Raw genomic sequence first — 24874 nt, 5'->3', positions numbered from 1 at the left:
CTGAAAAAATAAGCTCAGTAAAAAAAAGACAGAGACATACCATAGCTATAATGGAGTTTTCTAACTTTTCTGTTCTTTTCAACAGTGCACGTAAACGCAGTTTAGAAACACAACACCTCATCCTGCTATATATCATATTAAATCCAGATGATGACAACTGTATGAGGAGAGATGTGCATAGCAGAAATGCTAACTGGATAGATTTGGATTAGGATTAATAGATTTGGATTATTTAAATGCACCCTGCTTTGTGTGAACCAAAAATGGGCATTTTAGACTTCCCGTCTCACCTTTGACAGGTACCACTAGGTCTCTTCAATAAGCACCAAACACTAAACAAAATGCATTGAAGGCAATGTTCACCTGGCCGTCTCCCTCCACTCAGCGTCCTCGCCTTCGCGCCAGCACAATTCATCAAGCTCAGTGAACAGGTCGTGAGGGATGTGCTCCTCGTCATCATCTTCTGTTCCAAGAATAAACTGTACTCTCTGTGAAGGGGTATCTGGGGAAAAAAGAAATCAAGAAAGTCAAACGGAGGCAAAGGGGAATTTACCCCAAAGACAAAACAGCCAGTATGGCAACTGGAGGGAGTGTTACATGCATCAATATCTTAAACACAATCCAGCACCTGTCTGTTACTGTCTGCAGCTGGCATTCTTATGAGTTGAACGAGCGAATGACTAGAGTGTAGGAAGATGATTCAGTTATCTGTTATCCATATAGTTAACTTTTACAAGCAGGAGTTATTGGACATGATCAAACAATCTCACCTTGTCAACTCAGTCATGCTTTAATGCGTGCTCTCAAAGTCAGCATGCATCATAGTGTCACAGCTGAAGCTCTGTTGCCTGGCAAGTTCATTGTTTTAAAGAAAAATCAATGAGTTGCAAATCAAGGAGATTACGTAAATGCCTCTCTTTAATAATATGTCCTAGAATTCTATTTACTCCTTAGGTGTGTCCTCATTCCTTACGAAAACAAAAGATATATATGAGTCACTGAATTCATCACATATGTTTTATCCACTTCCATCTTTCTTCCCTTCTTCTACTGCCTCAAATTTTAGATTGTAAGCTTTTTGTGGCAGATACTAACACTCTGAAAAGTGGCACACACATTGATGGTACTATATACGTGGAATAAGTTTCAATAATAATAATGGATACATGGCATTCCTGATGTTGCTGCTTATGCTTCATGTAAGACCATTACGACACATTCTCTTCTAGTGCAATATGTATTTTATACTCAGATGATACGTTGTATGAGGAAAAAATCATGGCTGTATTGTGCTTATTGGTATTAAATAACAGAATTATTCCAGCAATCATCATAGTGCTTCCTGCTTACAGTTATTTGTATAATGCAATGGGTTTAAAAAAAAAATTATTATTATTATTCCTCCAAGGCCATGTCAGTCCCTTAACCCGATTTTGCATCAAAAAGGCAAATCTCTCATTATTACACTTTGAATGGAATCTGCATTTCCAGAAATAGGTTGATGGCTGCTGTTGCTGCCACTGTGTTCCACAGCTGGGAGGATACCCAGAGATCTTTCTTGAGCGGATGTAGAGACTGTGTTGTAATTTAAGGGGTGGAGGGGTAGAGGAATGAGTAGAGAGGAGCATTCAACTGTGCATGTAGTGGAATCTCACTGACATACTGTTTTAGCACTTGATTCTGGGTTTGAGAGCAAATGCTAACCATGCCAAAGCTAGCAATAAGGTGCTTCTGATAGGTCGGGCAGTTTTGTACTGATAAGTAGGCTTTGCCAATCTTTCTGTAGGTATTAGAGTAAAATGAGGAGCAAAAGGAAAAACAAAAAAACAACTCATGGACATCTTTCTTGATGAAGACCGTTCTTGAATGCAGCATCAACAACATACTGAAAAAATTAGGTACAGTGCCATTCATAAGCAGACATGTCACTATTCTATGCCCTAGATCAGGGGTCTCCAAACTTTTCAGCCAGAGGGCTGCATCAAATATCAGGCACAGTGTTAAGGGCTGGGGGAAAAAAAATTAACATAGAATTTAAATAAATACATTAGAGATGGAAATTAGATGAATGAATAAATGAATGCGGTCAAATTTCCAGGATTTCTCCAAGCACCAACACATACCACAGAAATAAAGCACACAATCAAATGGACCCCCATCCTCCCAAGCAGCTTACTTTTATGTACAGGCCTGAATGTACATAAATGTACAGGTCCCTCACCAAAGGCTACTGAAAAAACTCCACAGTCAGGGAATTAGAGGAGAGGTCCTGTCATGGATTGAGAACTGGTTGGAGGCCAGGAAGCAGAGAGTGGGTGTCAATGGGAAATTTTCACAATGGAGAGAGGTGAAAAGCGGTGTGCCCCAAGGATCTGTCCTGGGACCGGTGCTTTTCAACCTCTTCATAAATGACCTGGAGACAGGGGTGAGCAGTGAGGTTGCAAAGTTTGCGGACGACACCAAACGTTTCCGAGTGGTGAAGACCAGAAGTGATTGTGAGGAGCTCCAGAAGGATCTCTCCAGACTGGCAGAATGGGCAGCAAAATGGCAGATGCGCTTCAATGTCAGTAAGTGTAAAGTCATGCACATTGGGGTAAAAAATCAAAACTTTAGATATAGGCTGATGGGTTCTGAGCTGTCTGTGACAGATCAGGAGAGAGATCTTGGGGTGGTGGTGGACAGGTCAATGAAAGTGTCGACCCAATGTGCGGCGGCAGTGAAGAAGGCCAATTCTATGCTTGGGATCATTAGGAAGGGTATTGAGAACAAAACGGCTAATATTATAATGCTGTTGTACAAATCTATGGTAAAGCCACACCTGGAGTATTGTGTCCAGTTCTGGTCGCCGCATCTCAAAAAAGACATAGTGGAAATGGAAAAGGTGCAAAAGAGAGCGACTAAGATGATTACTGGGCTGGGGCACCTTCCTTATGAGGAAAGGCTACGGCGTTTGGGCCTCTTCAGCCTAGAAAAGAGTAGGGGACATGATTGAGACATACAAAATTATGCAGGGGATGGACAGAGTGGATAGGGAGATGCTCTTTACACTCTCACATAACACCAGAACCAGGGGACATCCACTAAAATTGAGTGTTGGGAGAGTTAGAACAGACAAAAGAAAATATTTCTTTACTCAGCGTGTGGTCGGTCTGTGGAACTCCTTGCCACAGGATGTGGTGATGGCGTCTAGCCTGGACGCCTTTAAAAGGGGATTGGACAAGTTTCTGGAGGAAAAATCCATTATGGGGTACAAGCCATGATGTGTATGCGCAACCTCCTGATTTTAGAAATGGGTTATGTCAGAATGCCAGATGCAAGGAAGGGCACCAGGATGAGGTCTCTTGTTATCTGGTGTGCTGCCTGGGGCATTTGGTGGGCCGCTGTGAGATACAGGAAGCTGGACTAGATGGGCCTATGGCCTCATCCAGTGGGGCTGTTCTTATGTTCTTATGAATGGGGGGCGCAGGATCAGAGGCACTGGCATACAACATATCCTATCTCCCTTCATGGGTGTGATTCATCAACATGGATCAATATAGACTTGCTCCAGCAGTATCACTGGTGTGGGTCCATGTTGACTCATAGTGGTGGCTGGGGCTTACCCCAAGGAGATGTTCCACTATTAAACTCCCCCTGTGCAGGTTCAGCTGCATTGGTGAGGGACGTTTTAGGCTACTGGTTTAGCATATTATAGAGTCCAACCACCACTGTCAAACAAGTTTCCCTACTAACTGCTTAAGAGTGCAATCCAAAAAAAAAAAGTCCCTTGCACCAGCCCAGTGGTGTTGCAAACCTGCAAAAAGGTGCCACAGAATAAGGAAGGAGGCCGGTCCAAGCCCCACAGGGCTGGGGCGAAAGGTAAGGCCGCGCCAGTCAAATCAGGCCAGCGTGGGGGCCAGGGTGAGAGGGGGAGGGTGGGAAGGAGGCGTTCCAGGGCAGGGGGAGTGGTGGGTGACCTGTGGGTGGGCTGCAGTTGAGTGGCGGGTGGGGCCAGGATCTAGTACTTGTGCCCAGGGCCTAGGAGAGGGGGGTAATTTGTACCCGGGCCCAGGGTCAAAAAGGGGGCCCAGTAGCCAAAGGAGGGGGCCTAGAAATTTCCTGGGATCTTACATTTTCCTATCTAATCAGACTTGTTGCCTGCACGGCTAGCTGGGGACACTATCATGAGTGAGTGGCTGCAGCTACTGGCAAGCCATATATACTGGGGTGAGGAATGCATACATGACACTCCTTAACACAGCATCAAATCTGGGAGGAAACTGAACTGCTACAGTAGTTCTTTGGCTTGTGGATCTGCTTACCATGAAGGAGTGTATAGGAGCTCAGGGACGCAGCTGCAGGACTACAGCTGCTGCAGAAGCAAGTTGGTACACACAGGACACTTTCCATTCTAGTGTGAGCCTAAATACAATAATGCTAATTTTCTGCATGATTTTCCATATTTAAAGGATTTTAGAGAGACTTAGGAGTGTGTTTGGTTCTCCATATTACTGTATCTAACTGCTGATGCCACATGGGTGAGTAGACCTGGGCTCCAAAGACTTTTCCAGCTGTCTCCACCCTCCCCCCCACCCTGTTTTGCCCCTTCCTGCCCCCATTCTGCTCACCCATCACCATCCTCCCCCGCTCTGTTTCACCCCTTCCCCTTTGCAAGAAACCCAAAATAAACTTTGTACCCCCTGATAAAATTCCTCTCAGAGGCCCTGCCTGTGCCAGATCCTAACTCCAGTCCCAGACAGTCCCTAAGTCGCTTGGGACTGCTCAAATCTGTGCCACCTCCTGAAGTAGCGCAGATCCAAGTAGCTGCAGATCCATCAGGGCTGCTGCAGCATTACCCAGGGTAAATGAAATGAATTCCCCTTGCCCATGGCTGAGCTGCAGGCAGCCCCAACACTGCTCTGGATGCAGCACAGGCCACCCCGCCTGCCTGCTGAAGGGGAGGTTAGGATTGGGCTCTCAGAACTGTCAGGCACTTGCTCAGCAAAGACAAAACACGTACACATGAAACTATTTTCACAAACTAAAAGTCAAGAGAAGGCACGAGAAAAAACAAAAAACCCATGAACAAAATTCAAGAGGCAGGAAACCTCAGCAAGAACAAACAGAACACTTCACTTGATAACAACCTAAATAGTTGGACTGAGGGTGCAATCCTATGCATGTTTATTCAGAAGTAAGTCCCATTTTATTTAATGGTTCTTACTCCCAGGAAAGCATACATACGATTGCAACCTTAACCCATTAATTTATGCAATAACATAGTAAACCCCATTGGTGTCAGAGATACTATGTGACAAGGCAAAGGCACAGATATGCCAGAATCTTTTATTTTAGTTTATTTTGCACTGAACAGCTACATCTCATGTTGGAAATCTTGAAGAACATTTTTTAAATGATACATTTCAACGAAACATATAAATTCAATACATTTCATTATGTTATTATAAAAGAATGCACTATAACAATAATTTCTTTTTCTTTGTTTCTTAAGAGAGGAGCATAATGCTGTTTGATTTATAAAGTGCATTCTATCTTCTAAATACATAGACTGATTTTTCTTTCCCTGACATTTAGGCAATGACAATGACAGAGCTGGGGGCCAAAAGAGTTTTTGGTTTTTTTAAAACCAACCTTCTAACCTTGCAACCTCCATCCTGTTCTCCATTCAAATGTTTAACACCCCCCACAAAGTTATCATAAACTGCCAAAGCTCCAAATGGGACTGATTACTTTCTGACTGACAATTGGGAGTGCCTTCATTTTTCACATAACACCAAAATATTCAATTACTAGAAGTGCGCACAGCACAGCAGTGTAATTAAGGGCTCAACCCTAACAAAATCCCCCACCACCACGCCAATGAGTGTGTGCTCAGGTGGGGGGGCAGTCGCAGAAGTCTCTTCAAGGTAAGAGAACAAATGGCATCTTCTGCCCCAATGGGTCTCCTTGGATCTGTGGTAGCTATTTTGTTGGCACAATCCAAGGAAAGTAAGGGAGAGGGAAGGGGATAAGGAATAGAGTTATGACTTGGCGCACACAAGTACTTCTGAGCTTTGCCACACCCTCTCCTGTTCTTCCACCCACCCACCTCTTCCTGTCTAGAAAGTCCCCCACCCCTCCTGAACCCTGACCCATGCTGTCCATCTCCAGTTCCTCTCCACCCCAGATGCAGGCTTACCTCCACTGCCAGAGGTAGCCAGTAGTGACAATGACTGCCATTTGTAGTGGCACTCCCAAAATGTCTGCCTCCAGCATACTGCATACATTGCTGTATGGCCATTTACAACAGTGGGACATGTTCCACTGTCATAAAGGATAGCCTGATCCTAGTTAGGATTGGGCTGTTAAATGTATATGTACATGCAGACGTTCAAATCTACAAGCAAAGCAATGCAACAGATAAAACAGATTTATTATTAGGTAATGAAATTATTTGGTATTCAAAATATAAAAGGTTGCTGTATTGCTAACCCTAGCAATAAACTCACACATTTTCTTTGTCGTATAATGAGATAAACTACATAGAAAGTGAAACTACCTTTCACTTTCATCTGGTTTGGGACCAGAGCATGGATGGAAGTAAAAAATGAATAAATGCCAAAGCATAGCCTTATTTGGTTTGCAAATTTATTTAGGCTGGAAAAAAATGTAAATAACTAACAGCCCAATCCTGAGCTGCCCGAAGCGTGGGTTGCAGCGGTGCTGAAAATGGCTGCTACTGCATCCTGTGTGCTCCAGGCAGCCGCCAGCGGCTCCTCAGGAGAAAGGGACTTTCAACCCCTTCCCCCAGGTAAAGCAAGTAGCCCTGCAATGGGGCTACTCAATTCACCTCCAACCAAAAGGTCAGCGGTGAATCCAGAGCTTCCGTGTTGGGCGGTGAGCCTGACACGGAGGCTTTGGATCCAGTGGAGCTTTGCTCCACTGGTCCCACCTCCCTCCCCTCCCCACTCCCTCCCCTGACACACCTCCTCCCCACCCTCTCACCTCCCCAGAATGCCTCCACTTACCTCTCTGCTGCTCAGTGGTCTGCGCAGCCATCCGGCAGTAGCCCAGCACCAGCCAGTGCTGGACTACCACCAGCGCTCGCCTGGCACTAGGGCCTGCAAATGTGCCTTACAGCATGTTTGCAACACACAAACCACTGTTTAGGATTGGGCCCTAACTACATGCAAATGTGTGTGAAACCTAGCTGGACTTCAGTTGCTCAGTTTCCAAAAGTTCTTTTTCAGGCCATTTCAAAATGGCTATGGTTACACAGGCTCTGAAGCAACTCCAGGTCAGCTGTGGGCAATCTAAATTGACAAAAGGAAAGGACTAGAACCAAAGCTGAAAATGTCAATGCCTATCTGTTAAACAAAACAAAAAAAAAGCTCAAACCAACAGGATGCCTATATATGCACACGCACACGCACACACCATGTGAGCCAATCAGTATCTTCTATGCTGGCAAGAGGGGGGGGCTTCCAAATAGCCAATTAAGAGCTGGGAAGGCATGAATAACTTCAGGCTGGGCAGCCCACCTTGTTATAAACATATTAGCATTTTCATTGGAAATTTCAGGAGAGCAGGTTTTTTGTTGCCTAGGTGACTGACAGACCACACAAAGGAAATGCAACAGGCATCGAAGTTAGACTGTTTTGCAGCTTCCCCCCAAATTGAGTTAGACACCATAAAATGGCTTAGTCATGTCAAGTTGACCCATATATGTCAGATTCATCACACTTACATCACTTTCTTCTTTCAGGTAACTCAGGGTGACTTGCAAGGAGCTGCCATCCAGGCACTGACCAGACCCACATCTGCTGAACCTTAACAATGAACTAACACCAGATATTCCCAGGTCACTTGGGAAGAAACAGCAACTTTTTCACTAAGCAGCATTTAGACAATGTTTAAGGTCAATGTTTACAAATATATTTACTCCAAGAATACAGGAAAGGATTTGTTATCTGAGAATGTGATACAACACATTTGTTTTACTTTGGGAGTGGTCAGATGAGTTATTTTCAAGTTTACAAAAGAAAAGAATATATTTTAACGTGATTATGGAGACAGGAGATTTGAAGCAAGCTGTTTTTCAAGAGGGTATGTGTAATTCCTGAATACCGAGTGCAAATTATGATCAAGTACTCTTCAATTTTAAAAAAGGCAATAAATAAATGTGCTTAAAAGTTGATCTAATAATATTTAGCGGGAAGTTCATCTAATAATATTTAGCGAGGTAGCAGGAAATGAGATGGTCATGCGTGGATCAGGTCCCAGGAGGGGGAGGGATTGATGGTGGGTCCCCAGTCTCTTTATTATTATTATTATTATTATTATTATTATTATTATTATTATTATTATTAACAGTATTTATATACCACTTTTCAACAAAAGAAATTTACAAAGCAGTTTACAGAGAAAAAACAAATGGTTCCCTGTTCCAAAAGGGCTCACAATCTAAAAAGATGCAAAAGAACACCAGCAGACAGCCACTAGAAAAGACACTACTGGATGAGGAAGGCCAGTTACACTCCCCCTGCTTTGTTTGTTTGTTTGGGTTGTGACACAGAAAAGGTTGAAGATCACTGATTTAGAAGATAGTCAAGTTCTGCAACATATTTATCCATCATTCTGACACTGTCTGTTTCACCCCTGTAAGTAGCTGCCCTTGCAAAAAGGTTGCATGTGCCTAAAGGTTCACATAGAGAGAAGACTAAATTGGATTCACCATGATTTAACAAACTAGTAAGGCATTTTGCCTGCTGACAATTTGCTGCCTTAGGGCCCAATCCTATGGGCCAGTAGTGCTGGCACTGGAACTCAGCTCTGGCGCTAGGTGCCATGAACGTGTCGTAAATCAAGAGCTCTGCAGAGCTGCTGAATGCAGTAGAAGCCCTTTTGGTACTGTTGCACCTGGCAACAGCACAGTGCTTAGGATTGGGCTGCCTATCTTTCTGTATCCCTTTATTCTGTGCCATAGATCAAGAGACCAAATTTGCCATTTAAGGGCCCAATCCTATTCAATTTTTCAGAGCCAGTGCTGCTATGCCTATGGGGTATGCACTGCTTCCTGTGTTATAAGGTGGCCGTCTTGTAGGCCTCCACAAGGTATGGGAACATTTGTTCTCTTACCTCTGGGCTGCACTGTGGCTGCACCAGCACTGAAAAGTTGGACAGGATTGGACCTTAAGGCTGCTATCCTAGACATACTTACCTGGGAATAAGCTCTGGTGAACACAGTGCAACTTATTCTCTGTAGGTATGCATAGGATTGTACTGTTAAGTTCTGATTCACAACTAGGTGAGTACTCAAGGAAATGCTGTTAGGATAGGCTTCAATTTGCCATAAATTTGTTATTTATCTTATTAAAATATTTACACCTTATTTTTGTTAGACTACAAAGAGAATATTTATGCATGTCTTTCTGCCCAAGGTATTTGTTATGAAAGATGACAGGAAACAGAAGTTTTCAAAAGAAGGGAGAAGGGTGTATTGGGGGCAGAAAGGAAGCAGGTTTGATTGCTGCAGTGCATGCCGATATCCTATCCCCCTTCCTGGCCTCAGTCACCTTACCCGTCCATGTAGACTTGTGCCAGTGATATAGCTGGCACAGGACTGAGTAGACCCCAGTTGGCCACTGTGAGCTTATCCCAAGGAGGCTTCCAGGCACCAAAACTCACTCATGGGATACTTTGCGCACCACATTGGCACAGCTGTATTGCCATGCAGGGAGTTAAGTAGTATTAGGCTGCCCATTCAGTAGAACTTATACGATTAACCTTGTGGTTTTCACCTATACACAAAGGCCATATGACCATCCGTCCCTGTGTGGACATGAAGAGTCTCTGGTACTATGGCCAATATGCCAGATAAGCAAGGAGGGCAGAGGTTGGATTGGGAGGCATCATCATCTGATTTGGTCAATAAGACACAAAGTGAATGTCCATGTTGTTTGGCTGGTAGAGTCATAAATATTCATAATTTGAAAACTGTACATATTGCACAGCTCAAGCAGTAGGACAGCCCGAAACAGGAGTACAAAATCACCCATATGGTCTCTATAGATAATCCTTATGGTGAGAGGCGGGAGAGTATCTCCTAGATCCTAGCAACAGTGATGACTTTCCAGTCTCTAGATCCATTAGAAAGCCTAAAATAATAGATATGATCAGGGCTTTTTTTCTAATGGAACGCAGGGAGACGGAGTTCCGGCACCTTTTTGCAGGGGCCCCTCCCCTTTGGAGGCATTCCAGGAAGGGGGGGAGCAAAATAGAGGCATTCGCTGGGTGGGTGCTGGTGGGTGCAGGGTGGGCGGGCGCCTGGCCCCTGCCTGACCGCACAATGACCCCCTCCTGCCCCCATCTCCAAGCTCTCGCCTAAGCCCAGCCCGCCTCCCCTCCCCCCACGCTCTGCTTCCCAGCACAGCTTCCAAGTCGGTGGAGGGCACGGGAGACACGCGCCGACGCTGAGGAGGAGGACGGACAGCCAGCCAGCCAGGGAGACGGGCTGCGGCACCCACAGAATGCCTAGGTACTGGCTTGACGGAGGAGGAGGGGAAGGAAACTGGCTGGTGCAGCTCCCGTGCCAATCTGCAGCACGAGCCTAGGCGTGTCTACTCAGAAGTATGTCTCATTGTGCTCAATGGGGCTTGCTCCTGAGAGCCCAAGCATGTCTACTCAGAAGTAAGTTCCACTGTGTTCAATGGGGCTTACTCCCGGGAAAGTGTCATAGCCTTGCAGCCTGAGTAGACAGGCAGAGGAAGGGCTCTGTGGCTGCAGTCCTCTCCACACTTTCCTGGGAGGAAGCCCTACTGCCTCTAGTGGGACTGACTTCTGAGGAGACAGGCAGAGGAGGGGCTCTGAGGCTGCAGTCCTCTCCACACTTTCTTGGGAGGAAGCCCCACTGCCTCTAATGGGACTGACTTCTGAGTAGACAGGCACAGGACTGGGCCCTGAGGCTGCCATCCTATCCACAGTAAGCCCCATTCACTAAAGTGGACTTCTGAGTAGACATGCATAGGATTGGGCTCTTAGGCTGCAATCCTAGGCACTTTCCTGGGAGTAAGCTCCATTGACTAGAACAAGACTTATTTCAGAGTAGACATACCTAGGATTGGGCTCTTAATCCTGGCAGAGAGATATATCTGCACCCGTTTTCACATGCTAAGGGCAGGTGAAAAGGGATTCTACGTGTGTACAATGTGCCAGCCTTGCCAGAGATCCTCCTCATCCTTCCCCCACAAGCATGCCCTCCGCCAGCCAGCATTTGCAGCTCCTCTCCAGCAATACACAGCAGCTGCTCAGGGCAGCAGAGGACATACAATTGCATGCCAAGCGCCTTCCCAAAGACACAGAGTATTCTGATACCTGAATTAAACCATATTTAATCGCTTGTTTGCAAACATAGCTGTTTCTATGTGCACCTAAGGACCCCTCTCGTGTAAGAATTCCTTTTTTGTTCTTACTCCCACAGTTGCTAAGAGTAATTTTACTACATGGAACTCATGTAAGCCATTTTTCAGAATCCATTCACTGCGTCCTCTCCTCGAAGTAGTGCCACACTACAAGTGCACCTGTACAGTATTTTTCCCCATGTGTAGAAAAAATAGCTAGGGGGAAGGGGATGTGGAGATTGACAGCCCAATCCTATGCATGTCTACTCAGAAGTAAGTTCATCTTTAGGGAGAAAGCACATAAAAAATATTTTATTTCTCCAATAAAAAATGGTTTATAAATAAATAAAAGATTAACAAGTTGTGAGTTCCTGCACCTTTTTATTTTCAAAAAAAGCACTGGATATGATGCATGATGATTTATTGTGTCATTTGTAATACTTAACCTAAGAGTCACAATATTGTTCCCCACCATCTTTTTTTACACAGACTTTAATGTAGCTGACAGATGCTCATGATTCAGTTTCAAAGGATTATAAATGTAGGCTTTAACATATTTGTTTGCATTACGTTCAGATTCATTCTAAACCTGTTTATTTTTAAAAAGGGACATCTGAAACCTTTTTTAAGATCTGAACTAATTAAAAAAAATTTTTTAATGCTATTCTGAATTTTTTAATACAAAACAGAGGAATTGTGATTTCATCCCATAGCATCTACACATTCATCGATACACCTTGCTAATTTCTTGTGCTAGCAAAGGCTAAAATTACAGCTACTTCTACCTCACTTTTCTCAGCAGATCATGTCTAGTGACAACCCAATCCTAACAAAAGTGCCAGCAGAACATGTGCTCTGTAAGCACTGAATGACACAAAAGTGCTGTTAAAAGCTTTGCGGCAGTGCTGGGAGCTGGCATGCCAGTGGGATGCAGTGAGGAGCAATGCTGGTGGAGCAACAAGGAACAGGTAAACCCAGATAAAAACAGGCCCACCTCACCCCAGCACTGTCTGTTCTAGTGGCTGTCTGCTGGTATTCATTTGCATTTTTTTTAGATTGTGAGCCCTTTCGGGACAGGGAGCCATTTAGTTATTTGATTTTCTCTGTAAACCGCCTTGTGAACTTTTAGTTGAAAAGCGGTATATAAATACTGTTAATAATAATAATTAATAATAATTTTATAAGCCAGAACAGATAAGCCCAATAGCGGAAGCTGCACCAGAACTCCTGCATTACCACACCTGGGTTTAAGTAGACTTGGGCTATGAATCAGATACAAAAACATAGGTGCAATTATAGGAGTGGGTAGGGAACCTATTATCAACTGCCCCCAGAGTCTTATGGATCCTGATGGATTTCTAACTATTCTGAAGCATTTTCCTGCCACCTGCCAGCAAATTCTGCTGAGTCTGTGGCTGATCTCTGGACTGGAGAAATACCCAGAGCTCTTGAAACAATAGCTCCTGAACACTCTCTTACCTCCCATGGAGCCAAATCTGAGGAATGTTGGATTCCTTCTAGGACTTGTACTAAGCTCATGCAGGGTGACATGCAGGATCCCCAACAGGCCTGGACAGCACCGTTTCTTCCAAATTCTAGAACATTCCCCAGGAGCGCCAGCCCCAGGAATGGTGGGGCCCAATACAGGGCATTCATGTAGGGTCCCCATCCTCCCTGCAGGGCCCCCCCTCATGCAGCTACAGTGACACCAGCCACAGCCAGGCAAGGACTGAGGGTGCTGTGTCCAAAGAAAGACAACTGGGAATAGTTAGCTATAACATGACGATGTCACTGCCGCCTGCTTCCAGAGGCCGATTTTGGGAAGTACAGAACTAAGGGTGGGTGGCCACTCCACTCACTTTGGCATAGCCGATTCCAAGCTGAGGCAGCAGTGGGGCGAAATTTGGTTGAATCGGCCCAATTGCCCAAAGGCCGGCCCTGCTCTTGAGGAGCCCTGCAGAGGGCTCCCCCAACCCCCCCCCCCAGGAATGCAACACTAGTTGCAAGTAAGAAAAAACCCCTCCCACCCCTGGCGGCTGTGCAATCTTGGAGATAGCACTGCTGCCTTCCCTCCTCCCCCACAACAACAATAGGATAGAGACCAATCCTATTCAATTTTCCAGTGCTGGTGCAGTTGTGCCAGTGGGGTGTGCGCTGCATCCTGTGGTGTAGGAGCAATCACTGGGGCCTTCTTAAGGTATGGGAACATGTGTTCCCTTACCACAAGGCTGCATTGTGGTTATACCAGAGCTGGAAAGTTGGATAGGATTGGGCCCTTACAGTGCTCCCAACTTCCTTGTAGGAGTTTGGGAAGCACTGCCTTATAACATGCGGTGGTGCCTTGGCCAACATGTGAGAGTTTCAAAGCATACAAGTCAATGTGAGAATGAGTTCTTCATGACAAAAAGTATGAAAACAGACTCCTACTTAAAGACAGGTTCTGATGTCGAAAACCTGGTCATAAAATGTGTCAAGCCACTGTATATATTATATATTTGCTTGTGTTGGGTTCTTTCTTTTTCCGCTTTTTTTGTAAAAAACAAAACAAAACAGAGATCTTAAAATATTAAGCAATATACACAATGGATTATCAGCACCAGCTTTTCAGTTCTTGAATTGTGTGAGCAAATGTGTTTTTGTTTCTACTTTAGGAACTGGGATAATGGCAATTTGTTTAAAATAGATTCTGCTAAAGTCATTTGGTTTCCCATCAGTATTCATTCTTTGTGACCCATTGTTAATCCTCTTAATTCTTACAGAAATTTTACTTTTTAAAAAGTGCTTCTATGAATTTCATCTACCATACTTCCTCCCACCCCCCACCCCCCATGATTGATTTTGAGGATTTCTAGTCCCTTTTAAAGCCTTGGCCTTCATAACACCGTGCTACCACATTTTCCAACAATATATAATTTAAAATCCAATTTAAAATAAAAAGCTTTGTAATGACTACTCCACAACCTAAAATTATAGTGACATTTACATTTCTCTAAGAACCTAAAATATTCCTTTGTACTATAGTGTGGTGTGATAAGGCTTCCTACCAGTGTTTTCATTATACTCTCTCTGCTTATTATAATTTTGGGACTATTTTTCATTCTGTGTGCACTTTACGCTTCAGAACAGCAAGTTACACTATTGCCCAAGCAGAAAATGGCTTTCAGAAAGTAAAATCCACTAGAACCTTCTACTTCTAAACATCAAATCTAAGAATGGTTTGCTTCTTAGCATTATGCTGGATGAGACCACAGGTCACTCTATTCCAGCATCTAGTTTCCCCACATTCGTTTAACAGTTGCCTCTGCAAGTCCACAAGCAGGAGAGGAAGGCTAGAGTCCTCATTACCAAAGATGAGTATTCAGTTTACCACGTGGTGATGGTGATGGGCAGCAGTATTCTTCTCACACTGAAGCCAGTGCTAGTAGCTGAAGCCAACATCTTAATTCTCCCACAATGCACCTGAAATAGCATCTCTCCAGAAGGCCAAGTGACAGTGCAACGTTAGCAGTGTGGGCCCTATTATAATATGAGACCTACCCCAATCCAACAGAAGTTATGAAACCCCTTCACAATGTCCTCAGATACAGTCAGAATTTGCATTTTTGCCACATCCCTTAATGAAGTTGAGGCCTTTAAATTTCAGGTCTGTGTCTGTCTTGTTCTTCAACCTACATTAATAACTTTCTCCTTTTCAGTCTCTTATAACAGGGCAAAGTTCTAAATCAGTGGAGAAAACAACGTGATCCAGACAAGATAGAGATGCTGATCCTAGGGAGCCCTGTTAACCCAAGTAGAGGCAGAGCATATCTACTCTGCTCACACACCTTTAAGAATCAGGTGTGCAACTCAGGAGTTCTCCTGGACCTGGCACTACTGCTGGATGTCCAAAAATCAGCTGTGGCCTGCAGCACCTTCCACCACCCTTCGATGCTTGTGAACTTCAGCAGTTGGGCTGATGTGGGCATTCTCCGCACCTTCTTTTCAATGGAGGAGAGAGAGAAACTTGTAAATGTAGCCTCTTTTGTCCTTGCTGTTCTGAGCTCCAGAGAAGCAGGTTTCAATCATAACCATGCTGATTGCACTGTGGTTGAATACTGAGATTATTTATGTATCTGTTCTAACTGCTTATTATTGTACAATTGCTAAAGTGCGGACTTGTCTTAACCACGTTTGTATTTTTGTGTGGGTTGTTGATGCTGTTTTTTTTAATGCCAATAAAGGTTGCAATCCAATCCAATTCAACCTTCTACCACCTTTGGCTGTTCCACTAGATGTGCTCCTTTCTGGAGAAAAAGGATCTTACCACCGACATACGCATTTTTGTTATCTTGATTACAATCAATGTATTCTGAATAGGTTTGCCCTTGAGTATAAATTCCGCTAGGTCAGAATGCAGTATACATTTTGTTTCTATGCACACACACACACAAAATATTATATGCAAGATTAAAATAAACCTTACCAAAAGAAGGCGACTCTCTCCCATCTTCTAATCCTGAGTCTCGTTCTCTGTCTCTCTTTCTGTGTTTGTGTCCCCGGTGTCTATGACGTCGATGACTTTTCCTTCCACCCAATGGTACATGAACTCCAATGAACAAAGTTCTGTGACCTACGGAGCAGAATATAGGTTGTAAGTTCATTTGAAAACTTGATTCACGCTCAGTTGTTAATACTGAAATGATATAGATGCAATACACCTGCGTGAATGGAGCGCCTAAAAAAACTGTAAGAGAACGAAAGAGAAAAAGGAAAGATAAAAAAATGGCAAAAAAAAATTAAAAGTATACACTATTTTGCAAGTTAAAGGTTGAAAATGGCTGCGAAGTTTCAAGACGACAAACTCTTCACACAAGGCCTCCAACTGGAGTTCAAGGCACGTTCTGACTAAGGGCGTACAAAACAGCCACCTTGCTGAAACTAAGTTGGTCTATTAATGGGTGACCTTTGGGGAACCTCGTCTATGAGCTCAACGATGAAATGAAGTTGGGATATAAAGGTAACAAACAAAAAAATGACTGGATTGTTCCTGCTGGCCCCACCTCCATTGTTGCCATGGCTACCAGCTCTACACCCAATTTCTTCACGCTTAGAAGAAATATCAATAAGAATTTCCCAATCACTTGTAGAGCAGGACATAGTAGCCTTTTATAGATACAGTATTTTGCTGAACTCAGGGCATGGAGGCAGAGGTGCAGCAACAGGAGTGGGTATAGTGTGGAAAGGGCCTGCTAGGGCCTCTGAGAGGAATTTTATCAGGGGGTAAAAAGTTCCTTTTGGGCCCCTTCCCAAAGGGGGAGGGGGCAATGGGAGCAGGCTGAATGTGAGCAAAAAATAAGGCAGGGGGAGGGCGCTGACAGCCACAGTAGTCTTTGAAGCCCAGGTCTATCAGGCCTCTTGATGCAGAGCCCAGCCATGAGGGATCTTTCTGGGCCCCCTTTCTGATCCTCGGCCCGGGTACAAATTACCCCCTTTACCCCCCCTCTCCTAGGCCCTGGGGCATGCAATCATGTGATGGAGTGATATTAGCTCAAGTACACATGGGATCACATAGGGGCGCCATTTTCAATCTTTTTCATCTCAAGGCACACTGACAAGGCACTAACATTGTCAAGGCACACCATCAGTTTTTTGACAATTGACAAGGCGTTCCATGCTTCTGGCAGGGGCTCACATCCCCCAATGGCTCCGCTAATAAATGACCCTCTCTCAAACTCCCACGGCACACCTGTGGACCGTACGCAGCACACCAATGTACCACAGCACACTGGTTAAAAATAACTGATATAGGGAGTAACAGCGCATTCCTATCTTGTGCTGGAACAGTCAGGCCAGGAGGCCTGCCCTGCATCCAGCACAAGATTGGGGCCAGAAGTGGCTCAGCTAGAGGCAAGGGGAAACTCTTCCCCTTACCCCTGGGTAAGCCACCATGGTCTCAATGGATCTCCTCAGATTTGCACTACCTCCAGAGGTGGCATAAGTCCAAGGAGAATGGTGTGGCTGCAAGCCACTCTGCGCTGCTCAGGGAACAGGGTTGGGATCTGGCATAACAGCTGAGTCCCAGCCCCACTTGCTGCTCCCTGCCCACCCTTCCCCGGGACCGCCCTCTGCCCACCCCAGAATGCCTCCCTCCTGCCTCCTCCCCAGGCTGGAGGCAGCCTCCATGCTCCAGCACACCTCTGCACTGGCGCGGCTTGCTCCCAAGGAGGCACAAATGTGCTTTAACGCAGAGTTAGGACTGCACCCTAAGATAATTACCAATTGTGATTTAGCTACTGTTTCCCCTCCCACCCATCACTGGTTGAGGTCAATGTCCTGGTGGAGATGAGAAAATGGGACATAACGCCATTTGGGTTAAGATGTATGACAAAAGGCATAGTATAAAGCAGGCAGGGGCTTTAAAATAAGGCAATGAATTTACATTAATATCCTGAACACTAACTGTGGACACCTCCATAGTTTATATAGCAGTGTTATGTCCACTGCCATTATGCTAGAAAGAAAGGCTTATAAAATACATTTTTTCAGTGAAGGACAAACAGCAAACATACTCCTTCAATTGTGGTCCCTACCTGTATTTGTTCTCATAGCAGACACAATGTAGCAAACAAATACAGTATTGACTGTTTTACCAGAAACAGACAGGTCAATCTTGCAAAAGTAAATATAAATAAATAAACAAATGTCTGCAGACAGCAAGCCAAAACACCACATGACCTCTAATCCCATCAAGGCTCCAACAGCGGCAGAAAACACATCAAGGCATCATTTGTCACAAAACATCAAAGACATTTTGATGACAGAAATTCTCTGCAAAAGCAAAAACAAACAAGCTCCTGGTTGGCATGCTGTTAAAATGCTGGTCACCTTTCCTCTTACAGTGTTGGCGACACAGTGATGAGTTTGGATGGCACTGTCACTGTTTTAACTTTGAATAATGTCCTTGCAAACTTCTAGGGTTTCTGATGCAATTTGACCACAATGTGGACTGTCTCTTTTCTTTTTTATTTAAGAATGTGCTTTTAGAATTTGGACTAAAAACAATTACAAAACAGAACAAAAATAACTATATGATTTCCCCCCTCCCCTTTCCATCCCACTGCAATCAGATTACTTCTTGGGGCTTTTTTTCCCTTTGCAGGTTGCTTACAGCCCTGCACGGCTCATAAGAAAGAATGAAAAATTGGGCTTTTAAAGCATCTCAAGTACAATGCACATACATGCATGCGCACACACACAAACAGAGACAGAAAGATTCTGTGTAAAAGGGGAGGAGAAACCATCCCAAAGGATATTTTTAACATGAAGACACAGAAACAGTAATTTAGTGTTCCTGAGTGGGAATAACATATGTTGAAGAAAGGGGCTATCTTGTTAATTTTTCCAATTACTTTCAGAAAGCAGAAATGCACTTTTTTAAATTTAATAATTGAATCAATTCCCTCTCCTTTGTGCAAGGGGCGGGCAGTCTTATCGTGGGGCCCTTCATATTAATCAGCACAAGGTGGAAGGATTTCAGACTATAGTAATTTGGACTGCACAGAGCGGGGGAGGTAATATTTTGAAGGCTACCCCATATTATTCTCAAATCTAGCCATATAGGCCCAAACCAGAGCCCTGTCTATTCTCCAAAGCACAAACAAAACCCTTGATGACCAAGGTTCCTACTTTTACTTCTATGGATGCAAAAGCTCTGAGCATGAGTACACACACCCCCAATATTTCACAGGTGAAAATGGGGGCATGCTTATATTCCCATCAGTTCACTACTCTGCCTGCTGTACGTTGTATTCATTTACTCCACATTAGCTGTCGTCCTCCACTGATTCAAAACCCCAGATAAGGACCGAAAGCATTGGAGAAAAACATAACTAACTGTCCATGTGTCATCAACAGCCCCAAATACACCCTGGCATCTGCAGTTCATGACGTGACAGGAATATAGCCCAAATGTTTATGAGCATGAACTTATGCACATGTGCACAAAAAACAAGATGCATCTTCTCCACTCCAGGCCACTCAGGGATTTAGATTGTGGTTATCTTGGGGTCAGAGATGAACCCTGAAGAAAAAGACTCTCGCAACTCCCATACACAATATTACCAAGGCAAAAGTGTCAATATCAAAAGTCGGGACAAAATAGGGACAGTGACAGAGCAGGTTCGCAGCTTGGGGGTTCTCCTGGACTCGCAGCTCTTCCTGGATGTCCAGGTGTCGACTGTGGCCAGGGGTGCCTTTGCCCAGCTTCGGCTGGTGCACCAGCTGTGGCTGTACCTGTCTCGGGCAGATCTGGCCGCGGTGGTCCATGCCATAGTGACATCAAGTTTAGATTATTGTAACACGCTCTACATGGGTCTGCCCCTGAAGATGGTTCAGAAGCTACAACTAGTGCAGAATGCGGCAGCTCGGGTAGTTGCTGGGGGTCGGCTGGGGGTCGGCTGTTTGACTCTGTCACGCCGCTACTCCGGTGGCTGCACTGGCTGCCTATTCGTTTCCGGGCTGAATTCAAGATGCTGGTTATGACCTTTAAAGCCCTAAACGGCTTGGGACCAGCATATTTGAGAGACGCCTTCTTCCGTATAATCCGGTCTGTTCTCTAAGGTCATCAGAAGGGGCCCTGTTGGTTGTGCCGTCATTGAGAGTGGTGAAGGGAATAGCGGCCAGAAACGGGGCCTTTTCGGTGGTGGCACCTGCACTATGGAATTCCCTCCCCTTTGAATTGAGAGCAGCTTCCTCATTATTAACGTTTCAGCAGGGCCTGAAGACTTTTTTATTCAGGAAAGCCTTCGAGGCACTATAAGGGCTGTTTTTATAAATTTATAAATTGTCTTTTACTGCATGCTTTCAATCTGCTGCTATGTATTTTATCTTGTTTTAATTGTTTTAAAGTGTTTTGTATTTTTAATGTTTATCTGTTGCCTTGCATTTTAACTTGATTGTTAGCCGCCTTGGGCGCCCTTCGGGGAGAAAGGAGGAATACAAATCTAATAAATAAATAAATAAATCTGAAAAAGGCACTAGAACAATACCTGGGTAAATATCGACAATTGGGGACCCAATCCCATCTGAATTTCCAGCATCGGTGCAACTGCAATGCAGCACTGATGTAAGGGAACAAATGTTCCCATACCTTGAGGAAGCCTCTGTGACTCATAAAAGGATGCAGTGCGTGTCCCATTGGCACAGCTGCACTGGCACTGGAAAACTGGACAGGATTGGGTGCTGGGTCATTTGTGAACAATTCCATTATCCTTGGTGCACAGAATATTTTTTTTAAAAACCCAAACCATTTTTGCCAAAATTAATAAAAGAACATTAAACCTGGGGCCTGGTTGGGACAAAACAAACTATACAGTAAAAAACAAAATTTATTACAAAATAAATATGGATACCTTAATCTTGGCCTATCCAGGGCTATGTTTCCATGCCAGCTTTAATCCACTTTCAATGCATTTCTATTCCCACAATGCATTCTGGAGACTGTAGTTTGTTAAGGGTAGCTCTAACAGCTTTCAGATTTTTAACTAACTACAGTCCCCCTCGAAAGCACTAAGGGGACAGAAGTGCATTGAAAGTGGATTAAAGCTGGCATGAAAATGCAACCCGGGTCTTCTCCAAAAGTACCAACATGTACTGTTCAAACCTGGGAAAGTGAAACTTACACCTTCAGAATTACTAGGCTCCAGCAGTGGGTCACCTGGTTCCGGTCACAGAATTGCCAGACTCACCCCGGAGAATAGTCAGCTCCACCCTTTCTTCTAGTTTACGGTGTGTCTAGAATACAGACTTGAATCAAGTCTACATGTGTTTTGGCATTTTTTGAAGGTGAAGTTAACAGTGTGGAATACAAGACTGTATGTTGGCAGCCTTCAGTCTCGAAAGACTATGGTATCGCGCTCTGAATGGCGGTTCTGGAACAGCGTCTAGTGTGGCTGAAAAGGCCAATTCGGGAATGACAATCCCTTCCACACTGGGAGCAAGTGCAATCTGTCCCTGGTCTGTCTCCCTGGCTATGGGCCTTCCTTCTTTGTCTCTTTGCCTCAGTCTGTTGGCCAAGTGTCTCTTCAAACTGGGAAAGGCCATGCTGCACAGCCTGCCTCCAAGCGGGCCGCTCAGAGGCCAGGGTTTCCCACTTGTTGAGGTTCACTCCTAAGGCCTTCAGATCCCTTTTGCAGATGTCCTTGTATCGCAGCTGTGGTCTACCTGTAGGGTGCTTTCCTTGCACGAGATCTCCATAGAGGAGATCCTTTGGGATCTGGCCATCATCCATTCTCACAACATGACCGAGCCAACGCAGGCGTCTCTGTTTCAGCAGTGTATACATGCTAGGGATTCCAGCATGTTCCAGGACTGTGTTGTTTGGAAGTAACAAGTACATATTGTAACATGTACAAGTAACAAGTAACATGTACAAGTCTACAGCACAGAAAAGGGGGGGAAAGCAAGTTTATTTCACCTTGGTTTTGTTTCAAAATCATCACATAGTAACGAAGGTGATTGTGAAAGTCAGTTCTTGGATGCCCCTACATCATTAGAAGAGGAAAAGGCAAATGAGGAGGGGCTTCACTGAGGTAGAATAAAAGAAACACAGAAGAAGTACTCAAAATAAGGGTGTCAGAGGGTAGTAGGAAGGAGCGTGCTTAGGGAAAGGGGAGCCAAGCATCTTGACCTGGGCCCAATGCCAGCTCTCAGCAGTCCTTTATCCAGCTGCTTCCCCGTGCCCTCTGAATCTTGCCTTGCTCATTGAGAGTGAGTAAGAGGAGAACTACAGCAGTGTCTTCCATCACTGCTGCCACAAGTGGGCAACTTAAGTGGTTGGGCTGGAGGAAAAAGCAGGAGGCTGTTGCAAACTTGCTCCAGTTGTTCCTCCAGGAGATAAGCCATCAAAACAGGGTTACTTCTCTGCTTCTTTGCCAGATGCAAGAGTGTGGCAAGAGGATACAGGTATCCTATTGTCCTGAGGTATCTAATGGGCCACTGTGGGATACAGGAAGTTGGATTAGACCTGGATTAGACCCGCGGGGCTCTTTGTATATTCCCTCCCCACCTACTGTCTCAAAACAAGCTGGCCTGTTTTAAAGATGCAGCTGCACAGGAAAGACAAAGAAGGTAAAGCAGCAATGGTCAAGGGAAAGGCACACCAAGATCGGTCCATTGCCACCTCCTTGCCCACCTGGCTTCTTCTTCAGAATGGGGCAAGGCATGCGGATGCGGGTGCGGATGCACACAAAGAGAGAGTGGGAATTTCAGGTGCCACATCAGGCACTACTTCATCTTACCACTACCCAGCCAACTGGCAGGAACAGCAAGTGGATCGAGCCTTTAACCTTGGTAGGGTTTGAAATAAAAATAAAGAATTGAGGAAACTCCAAAGGGGTGGTTGTGGTTATCAGGCAAAAAAAAGAAAAGAAAAGAAAGCCACTTACTACAGAAAAATAAAAGAAGGAAGAAAGGGAAAAAATGCATCACATCTGTGGACAAAGATTCAAGTTCTGTATTCCTGAATGATAATTACAGCCCAGAAACCAATAATTTGGGATAAAAGGGGAAATTACAGGATTGTGAGGGCCAATGACTACTCAAGAGAAGACAGAATGAGAACTAAGGAATAAAATAAACAGGAAGAAAGAAGCCTAGTTTGCAGGGAGGTGATAAACCTGTGTCTGGCTATGCCATGTCAGACCACAGGTAAGGTTCACATGTCTGAATGTTCATCTGTACAAAAACAAACAAATCCATCACACAGAAAACTAGAGGCCAAGGGAAACAATACTGGCCTAGCCTTTTCACTAACATGCTAGTCTTCTATGAGCAGGGATATTTTTTGCACAGTAGAGCATTCAGTCATGTGAACCATAACTTCCAGTGACACACTCCAGAAACAGGTTCATCACTTCAGCACAATTTCAGCCCAAGGCAATAGTTAGTGTAAATCATACTTCTACTTATGTACTTGTTTTCTGAGTTTACTCATGAAGAAATTCAAATGAAACCCCAGTACCACGTGATAACTACCTATATTTGGTTCAGTTCAAATAATCCCGAAAAAACTTACACTTCAGGAGTACGTATCGTTAAAACTGGCCCTTAGTCAATGACATCAAAGCAAAGGCCCAGGAAACAGAACTAGCCCATAAATAGTCTACAGAAAAGATGGTGTTGGTCCACAGACGTCTAGCACTGTCAACCCAATAAACGCAGCCATGGGAAGTAGTTAAAGGGTGCACCGTCACCAATGTTACACTTATGTTAGCTGAGGTTGCTCTGCCTTCTGGCTCAGTGAATTAACCACGTGGAAAACCTGAACTGGAAATGAAATGTAAATGAGCGCTGGGTGCGTCAGAGGGGAAAATCTGACCCATATTTCTAAATTAGCAATGCACGCAAATGCAGTATATTAGCAGTTATAGTTAAAGCATGCATCTGCTAACATAATAGCAAATTTGCCATTAATTAGTTTAAGGGTGTTCAATATTCATTGGGTTTAAATTTGAGATTCTAATATAAATAATCTAAAAATACTAGCACCTCTACGAAAATTTAGGATAAAATTTTTTCAGTGCAATTAAATTTACTTGAAGAGTGAAATAAGCCTTGTGGCATGCCTCAGAGAGGATTCTTGCTCATTTGCTGGCTGCTGAGACAAGGGTGTGGTCACAACAGGCCAGAAAAGGCCAAAGTGATCAAGAAGGCAAGAGATGAGTCAGAGAAAGACCAAAGACTGATATAAGAAGGCAAGGGCAGGGGAGGCAAAAGCAGGGCAATAAATCTGCTGTGACAGCTCCTAGTAACAAGTCATTCCAACTGAGGAACCAAGCCAAAAGCATTTGTTAGATAGGGTCCAACAAGCCTTACTGGTTTCCACCATAGTAGATAAGTTATATATATTTGAACACCAGTAAAGGCGGCCCTAAGTAAAACAATTCTAAACTTAGGACTCGTTCAGATGTTGAAAGTGCTGACGACAGCCTACACCAGTTCATGCAGCAAATAGGATTGGGCTACAAGTCTGTAATGCCAAATGAAATGCATCCCAGGGTGCTCCAAGAACTGGTGACTAGGATGGAGAGGGAGTGGGAGTCCATGTCCAGTGTACACAGGTTAAAGGTGTTGAGCTTGTTTGGTCTGGAGAAGAGATGTTTAAGAGGGAACATGGTAACTATAAATATCTGAGGGGCTGTCATGTGGAAGATGGAGCAGATTTGTTTTCAGTTACTCCACAGGGTAACTCCACAGGACAAATGGGTTTAAATTACAGCAAGAGAGAATTTGATTAAATGTTAGGAAATACTTCCTAATAGTGCGAACTATTCAGCCGTGGAACAGTCTGCCTCAGAAGGTGGTATAGACTCTCTAGTGTTGGAGGTCTTTAAGGAGAGGCTGCAGAGTCATCTATCAGGGATGTTGTAGATGAGGACACCCTGCAATTGGTAGGGAATGCAATGGAATTGTCTCTTGCTGTGGTAGGGTGGTTAGAGTGCAGTTTGTGGAGTATATGG

The 24874-nt window shown here is 44.4% G+C and overlaps 1 protein-coding gene across 3 annotated transcripts in view; it reads right to left on the bottom strand.

The window, feature by feature from the left end:
- Positions 1 to 24874, bottom strand: part of SLC4A10 (solute carrier family 4 member 10) — a 139836-nt gene that overhangs the window by 90621 nt on the left and 24341 nt on the right. For all 3 annotated transcript variants that reach the window (XM_066634347.1, XM_066634363.1, XM_066634356.1), the window contains 2 exons: positions 15841 to 15987; positions 364 to 502 (listed from right to left, as the gene is read on the bottom strand). In XM_066634347.1, the coding sequence (XP_066490444.1) occupies positions 364 to 502; positions 15841 to 15987 (286 nt within the window). The remainder of the gene's footprint in view (positions 1 to 363; positions 503 to 15840; positions 15988 to 24874) is intronic.

Source organism: Tiliqua scincoides, chromosome 1 (assembly GCF_035046505.1).
Source record: "Tiliqua scincoides isolate rTilSci1 chromosome 1, rTilSci1.hap2, whole genome shotgun sequence".
Lineage (NCBI taxonomy): Eukaryota > Metazoa > Chordata > Lepidosauria > Squamata > Scincidae > Tiliqua > Tiliqua scincoides.
The sequence above is the reverse complement of the archived record's forward strand: the minus strand, read 5'-3'. Positions and strand labels throughout refer to the sequence as shown.